Source organism: Vicia villosa, unplaced genomic scaffold (genome assembly GCF_029867415.1).
Source record: "Vicia villosa cultivar HV-30 ecotype Madison, WI unplaced genomic scaffold, Vvil1.0 ctg.000101F_1_1_3, whole genome shotgun sequence".
NCBI lineage: Eukaryota > Viridiplantae > Streptophyta > Magnoliopsida > Fabales > Fabaceae > Vicia > Vicia villosa.
In genome coordinates, this window is record NW_026705013.1 from 597,659 (window position 1) to 608,815 (window position 11,157).

At 33.3% G+C, this 11,157-nt stretch overlaps 1 protein-coding gene across 1 annotated transcript; it reads right to left on the reverse strand.

Moving 5' to 3' along the window:
* Positions 1-254: 254 nt before the first annotated feature.
* On the reverse strand, positions 255-10,916 carry LOC131624081 (uncharacterized). The gene is made up of 12 exons (XM_058895068.1): positions 10,905-10,916; positions 10,591-10,822; positions 10,206-10,511; positions 9,926-10,088; positions 8,211-8,314; positions 7,826-8,131; positions 7,546-7,708; positions 4,317-4,459; positions 4,162-4,237; positions 3,652-3,798; positions 423-565; positions 255-343 (listed from the first exon to the last, which is right to left on the reverse strand). Exons 1-12 carry the CDS (start codon positions 10,914-10,916, stop codon positions 255-257), a joined length of 1,884 nt encoding a protein of 627 aa, XP_058751051.1.
* Between the last annotated feature and the right edge of the window lie 241 nt (positions 10,917-11,157).

Sequence of the window (11,157 nt, forward strand, 5' to 3'; positions counted from 1 at the left end):
GCAGCAACATTAACTCCCACAGGTTATTCTGTCACACCTCTTAGTAAATTTTGTTCATAATTTGGTTGTATAATTTTGTAACAAGTTATGAAAGCTTCAGTTTCAAACATATAATCATTTTTACAAGTCCCACTTTCTTCTTTGTATGGATACTCAAATTCTTCACGAATACCATCGCTTAATATGAGAGAACTCAAGCCACTAACAATATCACCACTTATACATCCATTGCTACCTCTATCACAATCAATTACTTATTGCTCTGACAAGTCCAGCAATCTGCCATTTGTTACACTCCAAAAACCATCAACAGCTGCCACAGTTACAAATGCCCAGTAACCTCCTACAACACAAACATTGTTTAAATTAAAATAATAATTTCTAAAAAAAATCTTAAGCAATAGGGTTAATACTTGTATTACCGCATCCTCCTTGCTGCTTAACCTCCTTAACAACTCCTTTCTCTCTCCAATCTAAATTTGTTGGAAGATCATCATCACTGATGTTGAATACTAGTGCATTTGATCTGGCGTTGGAGTAAGAATCTTTGTTTGAAGCTTTGAATCTGGTATATGAAGCTATAAACTCTTCGATAGTTAAATCGGAAGATTGATTTAAACCAATTGTATAACTTTTGTTACCCGCCTTGTTGAACTATTCAATGTATTATAATCCCTCTTTGAATATTTGTAACTAATTCTCCATCTCTGAGCTATTTGCATAATTGATTCCATACTTGATCATTCATTCTCGATGTGCTTCAATAACAGAGGATTCAAAAAACTTTCGAGCATATGAACTTGGGTATGGAAGTATCCATAAGAGGATCATGAAAATACTAATAAGACGATGCTTCATATTTCTGTTGTATGCTTTAATGTAAAACAAAATTGTTGTGAAAAACGATACCAATAACAAAGTATAATAGGGAATTATAGGGGAGAAGAATAAGAACACAAGAATTGGTTATAACTGCTATTCTTTTACTTTCTCTTAAAACAAGATTACAAGTTTACAAGAATAACAAATAACCTCTCTCACCCTAAATTAGGATTTGCAGCTTAGCAATGATGAGAGACTAGTATGCTATTTATAATAAAACCTAACATACTAACTAATGGGCTTTTTCCACAAGGCCCATTACACAAGTCAACTTAATAAACAAGCTAACTTAACAAATTAGGGTTTAAACACTAAAACCTAATTTAACATGCTAACAACCCTAGCATCTTCGACACAAGCATGTGAACAACCTTCGACTTCATGCTTAACCCTGTCGAACCAAGAAGCTACCCTTCGGCCATACTAGAGTTCGATCCAAAATCTCACAAATCTCCACCTTGGACCTAACTCTACAACGTCAAGGAACAGACTATCTTTCTTCATGCAGCTTTATCAACTGCATACAGTGGAAAAACTTGCAACTCGGCAATGTCTTGGTGATCATATCAGCAGCATTGTCTTCAGTCGAAACCTTCAGCACTTGGACTTCTCCACGCTCGATTACTCCTCTGACGAAATGCAGCCTCACATCAATGTGCTTAGTTCGCTCATGATAGGCTGAATTCTTCGACAGGTGTATTGCACTTTGACTATCACATTTAACAGTGATACCTCGACCTTGAAGTTTCAGCTCCTTCGCAAAACCTTCAAGCCACAATGCTTCTTTCACAGCTTCAGTTAATGCAATGAACTCCGCTTCAGTGGTTGATAGAGCAACAACCTTCTGAAGTGTTGCTTTCCAACTAATTGCAGTGCCAAACATAGTGAAAACATATCCAGAAATAGATTTTCTGGAATCCATACAACCTGCATAATCAGAGTCGACATATCCTTCGATTACTGCTTTACCATCTTCACCCAAGGCTCCACCATAAATTACGCTGTGTGCTTTCTCCATCATATTCTTCTTCTCCGCTGCCGTCAATTCTGCATTCATGGCTGCCTCTCCCTTCAACGCTTCCAAACACCCCTGCTGAACCAGTAGGGCTTTCATCTTCAAGCGCCACAGGCCGAAATCATTCACTCCGGTGAACTTTTCAATCTCATACTTTGTTGAAGTCATCTTCTCCACGCTCACCGCACCAATTTGTTGTGAATTCAATGCCAAGAACAAAGTATAATAGGGAATTATAGGGGAGAAGAATAAGAACACAAGAATTGGTTATAACTGCTATTCTTTTACTTTCTCTTAAAACAAGATTACAAGTTTACAAGAATAACAAATAACCTCTCTCACCCTAAATTAGGATTTGCAGCTTAGCAATGATGAGAGACTAGTATGCTATTTATAATAAAACCTAACATACTAACTAATGGGCTTTTTCCACAAGGCCCATTACACAAGTCAACTTAATAAACAAGCTAACTTAACAAATTAGGGTTTAAACACTAAAACCTAATTTAACATGCTAACAACCCTAGCATCTTCGACACAAGCATGTGAACAACCTTCGACTTCATGCTTAACCCTGTCGAACCAAGAAGCTACCCTTCGGCCATACTAGAGTTCGATCCAAAATCTCACAAAAATATTTATGATAGATGATGCATAAAATTAACATATTCCGCAACTTATAGAATTCAACTTTACTTATTAAGAAATATTTGAGTAATTCGTTTCTTTAAAATATCATATTAAAAAGGAAATTCCTTTTATTTTATTTTATTCATCTCATTAAGTTATGTTTTAAGTTATTTTTTAACAAGCTTCGGAACTAACATAGTAAGCTACATCATCGAATTGTATACCTATCACAACCTAAAGGATAAATAATAAAACCTTAGATAATTCATTGTTGCTTCGAGACTGATACACTGAATCATATCGCATATTTCCTTATATCTATCATGACCTAGAAGATAGATAATAGGGATTTGGTAAAAGGTTGATGTTTTGAACTTAACACAACGGATTACATCGATAATAATAATAACTTAATAATATAAAACTTGATATAACTAAAAATAAAATCTAAAATAACATAATATAAAAAGATAGTAATAATAATAATAACTAAATATGAGGGGGCATGGATTCAAAGTCATGCCCCCATTATAGCGTTAGTAACGAGAAAAAAAGTTAAAACGTAGGATTTGAACATGAGAACTCATACTTGCAAGCTTTTACCCCCTTACCAATTGTACTATCTTGTTTATTGGATATAGAAATGCACTTGAAAGCATATGAAGGTCAAACAAATATTTAGGGTATGACAACTTTCTTATATGCATATATACTATATTTTTGCGTTATAATTAAATTACAATTTTAAATTATTGATGCATTTACAATATTACACACACATATGTGTGTGTGTGCGCGCGTGCGCGCGCGTGCGCGCACGTGCTTTTGCCTTCATACGCGCTTGCATGTATTTTGTATGTGTTTCGTGTATATAAATTTAATATTATTATAACATGAGATAAATACTATGATTTTATGCTTCAATTTTTCGTTTCGATTTTACCTAGGCAAAAGGCGTCAAGGTAAAAACTAGAAATTGATAACCTTGGATTCATGACTAAACAAACAACCAATACACATATTTGGAATTTAATTCAGTCATCACTTAACAAATAACCAATACCAATATATGGATTTCAATACCAAAAAAACAAGTAGAAGCCATAAAAAGAAACTAAAGTTACCCATCAATACAAGGAATAAAAGGCCTAGTAGCAATGCTGCAATGACCTTCAGGTCCATCACCTTCTCTTTTTATCCTCATGTATCCAATCTCACCCGAAGCTTTACTCCAAGAATTTTTTATTCTCCAATGTTTCACCCCTTCCTGACTAATACCATAACTAACTATAACAATTGAATGGTTTATCTCGGTTCCACATGTTCCTTAATAAAGCCCTCCTGTGTATTTCTTTAATTCATCCCCAGCAGCAACATTAACTCCCACAGGTTATTCTGTCACACCTCTTAGTAAATTTTGTTCATAATTTGGTTGTATAATTTTGTAACAAGTTATGAAAGCTTCAGTTTCAAACATATAATCATTTTTACAAGTCCCACTTTCTTCTTTGTATGGATACTCAAATTCTTCACGAATACCATCGCTTAATATTAGAGAACTCAAGCCACTAACAATATCACCACTTATACATCCATTGCTACCTCTATCACAATCAATTACTTATTGCTCTGACAAGTCCAGCAATCTGCCATTTGTTACACTCCAAAAACCATCAACAGCTGCCACAGTTACAAATGCCCAGTAACCTCCTACAACACAAACATTGTTTAAATTAAAATAATAATTTCTAAAAAAAATCTTAAGCAATAGGGTTAATACTTGTATTACCGCATCCTCCTTGCTGCTTAACCTCCTTAACAACTCCTTTCTCTCTCCAATCTAAATTTGTTGGAAGATCATCATCACTGATGTTGAATACTAGTGCATTTGATCTGGCGTTGGAGTAAGAATCTTTGTTTGAAGCTTTGAATCTGGTATATGAAGCTATAAACTCTTCGATAGTTAAATCGGAAGATTGATTTAAACCAATTGTATAACTTTTGTTACCCGCCTTGTTGAACTATTCAATGTATTATAATCCCTCTTTGAATATTTGTAACTAATTCTCCATCTCTGAGCTATTTGCATAATTGATTCCATACTTGATCATTCATTCTCGATGTGCTTCAATAACAGAGGATTCAAAAAACTTTCGAGCATATGAACTTGGGTATGGAAGTATCCATAAGAGGATCATGAAAATACTAATAAGACGATGCTTCATATTTCTGTTGTATGCTTTAATGTAAAACAAAATTGTTGTGAAAAACGATACCAATAACAAAGTATAATAGGGAATTATAGGGGAGAAGAATAAGAACACAAGAATTGGTTATAACTGCTATTCTTTTACTTTCTCTTAAAACAAGATTACAAGTTTACAAGAATAACAAATAACCTCTCTCACCCTAAATTAGGATTTGCAGCTTAGCAATGATGAGAGACTAGTATGCTATTTATAATAAAACCTAACATACTAACTAATGGGCTTTTTCCACAAGGCCCATTACACAAGTCAACTTAATAAACAAGCTAACTTAACAAATTAGGGTTTAAACACTAAAACCTAATTTAACATGCTAACAACCCTAGCATCTTCGACACAAGCATGTGAACAACCTTCGACTTCATGCTTAACCCTGTCGAACCAAGAAGCTACCCTTCGGCCATACTAGAGTTCGATCCAAAATCTCACAAATCTCCACCTTGGACCTAACTCTACAACGTCAAGGAACAGACTATCTTTCTTCATGCAGCTTTATCAACTGCATACAGTGGAAAAACTTGCAACTCGGCAATGTCTTGGTGATCATATCAGCAGCATTGTCTTCAGTCGAAACCTTCAGCACTTGGACTTCTCCACGCTCGATTACTCCTCTGACGAAATGCAGCCTCACATCAATGTGCTTAGTTCGCTCATGATAGGCTGAATTCTTCGACAGGTGTATTGCACTTTGACTATCACATTTAACAGTGATACCTCGACCTTGAAGTTTCAGCTCCTTCGCAAAACCTTCAAGCCACAATGCTTCTTTCACAGCTTCAGTTAATGCAATGAACTCCGCTTCAGTGGTTGATAGAGCAACAACCTTCTGAAGTGTTGCTTTCCAACTAATTGCAGTGCCAAACATAGTGAAAACATATCCAGAAATAGATTTTCTGGAATCCATACAACCTGCATAATCAGAGTCGACATATCCTTCGATTACTGCTTTACCATCTTCACCCAAGGCTCCACCATAAATTACGCTGTGTGCTTTCTCGATCATATTCTTCTTCTCCGCTGCCGTCAATTCTGCATTCATGGCTGCCTCTCCCTTCAACGCTTCCAAACACCCCTGCTGAACCAGTAGGGCTTTCATCTTCAAGCGCCACAGGCCGAAATCATTCACTCCGGTGAACTTTTCAATCTCATACTTTGTTGAAGTCATCTTCTCCACGCTCACCGCACCAATTTGTTGTGAATTCAATGCCAAGAACAAAGTATAATAGGGAATTATAGGGGAGAAGAATAAGAACACAAGAATTGGTTATAACTGCTATTCTTTTACTTTCTCTTAAAACAAGATTACAAGTTTACAAGAATAACAAATAACCTCTCTCACCCTAAATTAGGATTTGCAGCTTAGCAATGATGAGAGACTAGTATGCTATTTATAATAAAACCTAACATACTAACTAATGGGCTTTTTCCACAAGGCCCATTACACAAGTCAACTTAATAAACAAGCTAACTTAACAAATTAGGGTTTAAACACTAAAACCTAATTTAACATGCTAACAACCCTAGCATCTTCGACACAAGCATGTGAACAACCTTCGACTTCATGCTTAACCCTGTCGAACCAAGAAGCTACCCTTCGGCCATACTAGAGTTCGATCCAAAATCTCACAAAAATATTTATGATAGATGATGCATAAAATTAACATATTCCGCAACTTATAGAATTCAACTTTACTTATTAAGAAATATTTGAGTAATTCGTTTCTTTAAAATATCATATTAAAAAGGAAATTCCTTTTATTTTATTTTATTCATCTCATTAAGTTATGTTTTAAGTTATTTTTTAACAAGCTTCGGAACTAACATAGTAAGCTACATCATCGAATTGTATACCTATCACAACCTAAAGGATAAATAATAAAACCTTAGATAATTCATTGTTGCTTCGAGACTGATACACTGAATCATATCGCATATTTCCTTATATCTATCATGACCTAGAAGATAGATAATAGGGATTTGGTAAAAGGTTGATGTTTTGAACTTAACACAACGGATTACATCGATAATAATAATAACTTAATAATATAAAACTTGATATAACTAAAAATAAAATCTAAAATAACATAATATAAAAAGATAGTAATAATAATAATAAATAAATATGAGGGGGCATGGATTCAAAGTCATGCCCCCATTATAGCGTTAGTAACGAGAAAAAAAGTTAAAACGTAGGATTTGAACATGAGAACTCATACTTGCAAGCTTTTACCCCCTTACCAATTGTACTATCTTGTTTATTGGATATAGAAATGCACTTGAAAGCATATGAAGGTCAAACAAATATTTAGGGTATGACAACTTTCTTATATGCATATATACTATATTTTTGCGTTATAATTAAATTACAATTTTAAATTATTGATGCATTTACAATATTACACACACATATGTGTGTGTGTGCGCCCGTGCGCGCGCGTGCGCGCACGTGCTTTTGCCTTCATACGCGCTTGCGTGTATTTTGTATGTGTTTCGTGTATATAAATTTAATATTATTATAACATGAGATAAATACTATGATTTTATGCTTCAATTTTTCGTTTCGATTTTACCTAGGCAAAAGGCGTCAAGGTAAAAACTAGAAATTGATAACCTTGGATTCATGACTAAACAAACAACCAATACACATATTTGGAATTTAATTCAGTCATCACTTAACAAATAACCAATACCAATATTTGGATTTCAATACCAAAAAAACAAGTAGAAGCCATAAAAAGAAACTAAAGTTACCCATCAATACAAGGAATAAAAGGCCTAGTAGCAATGCTGCAATGACCTTCAGGTCCATCACCTTCTCTTTTTATCCTCATGTATCCAATCTCACCCGAAGCTTTACTCCAAGAATTTTTTATTCTCCAATGTTTCACCCCTTCCTGACTAATACCATAACTAACTATAACAATTGAATGGTTTATCTCGGTTCCACATGTTCCTTAATAAAGCCCTCCTGTGTATTTCTTTAATTCATCCCCAGCAGCAACATTAACTCCCACAGGTTATTCTATCACACCTCTTAGTAAATTTTGTTCATAATTTGGTTGTATAATTTTGTAACAAGTTATGATAGCTTCAGTTTCAAACATATAATCATTTTTACAAGTCCCACTTTCTTCTTTGTATGGATACTCAAATTCTTCACGAATACCATCGCTTAATATTAGAGAACTCAAGCCACTAACAATATCACCACTTATACATCCATTGCTACTTCTATCACAATCAATTACTTGTTGCTCTGACAAGTCCAGCAATCTGCCATTTGTTACACTCCAAAAACCATCAACAGCTGCCACAGTTACAAATGCCCAGTAACCTCCTACAACACAAACATTGTTTAAATTAAAATAATAATTTCTAAAAAAAATCTTAAGCAATAGGGTTAATACTTGTATTACCGCATCCTCCTTGCTGCTTAACCTCCTTAAAAACTCCTTTCTCTCTCCAATCTAAATTTGTTGGAAGATCATCATCACTGATGTTGAATACTAGTGCATTTGATCTGGCGTTGGAGTAAGAATATTTGTTTGAAGCTTTGAATCCGGTATATGAAGCTATAAACTCTTCGATAGTTAAATCGGAAGATTGATTTAAACCAATTGTATAACTTTTGTTACCCGCCTTGTTGAACTATTCAATGTATTATAATCCCTCTTTGAATATTTGTAACTAATTCTCCATCTCTGAGCTATTTGCATAATTGATTCCATACTTGATCATTCATTCTCGATGTGCTTCAATAACAGAGGATTCAAAAAACTTTCGAGCACATGAACTTGGGTATGGAAGTATCCATAAGAGGATCATGAAAATAGTAATAAGACGAAGCTTCATATTTCTGTTGTATGCTTTAATGTAAAACAAAATATTTATGATAGATGATGCATAAAATTAACATATTCCGCAACTTATAGAATTCAACTTTACTTATTAAGAAATATTTGAGTAATTCGTTTCTTTAAAATATCATATTAAAAAGGAAATTCCTTTTATTTTATTTTATTCATCTCATTAAGTTATGTTTTAAGTTATTTTTTAACAAGCTTCGGAACTAACATAGTAAGCTACATCATCGAATTGTATACCTATCACAACCTAAAGGATAAATAATAAAACCTTAGATAATTCATTGTTGCTTCGAGACTGATACACTAAATCATATCGCATATTTCCTTATATCTATCACGACCTAGAAGATAAATAATAGGGATTTGGTAAAAGGTTGATGTTTTGAACTTAACACAACGGATTACATCGATAATAATAATAACTTAATAATATAAAACTTGATATAACTAAAAATAAAATCTAAAATAACTGTTAAGATTAAAATTGAGAAATAAAGTTTAAAACTAAACATAATTTAAAAATATAAAATCTAATGGTAATATTAATAATAATAATAATAATAAACTAAAAATTAATAATAATAATAATTATAATAATAATAATAATATAAAAAGATAGTAATAATAATAATAAATAAATATGAGGGGGCATGGATTCAAAGTCATGCCCCCATTATAGCGTTAGTAACGAGAAAAAAAGTTAAAATGTAAGATTTGAACATGAGAACTCATACTTGCAAGCTTTTACCCCCTTACCAATTGTACTATCTTATTTATTTGATATAGAAATGCACTTGAAAGCATATGAAGGTCAAACAAATATTAAGGGTATGACAACTTTCTTATATGCATATATACTATATTTTTGCTTTATAATTAAATTACAATTTTAAATTATTGATGCATTTACAATATTACACACATGTGTGTGTGTGTGCGCCCGCGCGCGCGTGCGCGTACGTGCCTTTGCCTTCATACACGCTTGCGTGTATTTTGTATGTGTATCGTGTATATAAATTTAATATTATTATAACATGAGATAAATTCTATGATTTTATGCTTCAATTTTACGTTTCGATTTTACCTAGGCAAAAGGAGTCAAGGTAAAAACTAGAAATTGATAACCTTGGATTCATGACTAAACAAACAACCAATACAAATATTTGGAATTTAATTCAGTCATCACTTAACAAATAACCAATACCAATATTTGGATTTCAATACCAAAAAAACAAGTAGAAGCCATAAAAAGAAACTAAAGTTACCCATCAATACAAGGAATAAAAGGCCTAGTAGCAATGCTGTAATGACCTTCAGGTCCATCACCTTCTCTTTTTATCCTCATGTATCCAATCTCACCCGAAGCTTTACTCCAAGAATTGTTTATTCTCCAATGTTTCACCCCTTCCTGACTAATACCATAACTAACTAAAACAATTGAATGGTTTATCTCGGTTCCACATGTTCCTTAATAAAGCCCTCCTGTGTATTTCTTTAATTCATCCCCAGCAGCAACATTAACTCCCACAGGTTATTCTATCACACCTCTTAGTAAATTTTGTTCATAATTTGGTTGTATAATTTTGTAACAAGTTATGAAAGCTTCAGTTTCAAACATATAATCATTTTTACAAGTCCCACTTTCTTCTTTGTATGGATACTCAAATTCTTCACGAATACCAGCGCTTAATATTAGAGAACTCAAGCCACTAACAATATCACCACTTATACATCCATTGCTACCTCTATCACAATCAATTACTTGTTGCTCTGACAAGTCCAGCAATCTGCCATTTGTTACACTCCAAAAACCATCAACAGCTGCCACAGTTACAAATGCCCAGTAACCTCCTACAACACAAACATTGTTTAAATTAAAATAATAATTTCTAAAAAAAATCTTAAGCAATAGGGTTAATACTTGTATTACCGCATCCTCCTTGCTTCTTAACCTCCTTAACAACTCCTTTCTCTCTCCAATCTAAATTTGTTGGAAGATCATCATCACTGATGTTGAATACTAGTGCATTTGATCTGGCGTTGGAGTAAGAATCTTTGTTTGAAGCTTTGAATCTGGTATATGAAGCTATAAACTCTTCGATAGTTAAATCGGAAGATTGATTTAAACCAATTGTATAACTTTTGTTACCCGCCTTGTTGAACTATTCAATGTATTATAATCCCTCTTTGAATATTTGTAACTAATTCTCCATCTCTGAGCTATTTGCATAATTGATTCCATACTTGATCATTCATTCTCGATGTGCTTCAATAATAGAGGATTCAAAAAACTTTCGAGCACATGAACTTGGGTATGGAAGTATCCATAAGAGGATCATGAAAATAGTAATAAGACGATGCTTCATATTTCTGTTGTATGCTTTAATGTAAAACAAAATATTTATGATAGATGATGCATAAAATTAACATATTCCGCAACTTATAGAATTCAACTTTACTTATTAAGAAATATTTGAGTAATTCGTTTCTTTAAAAT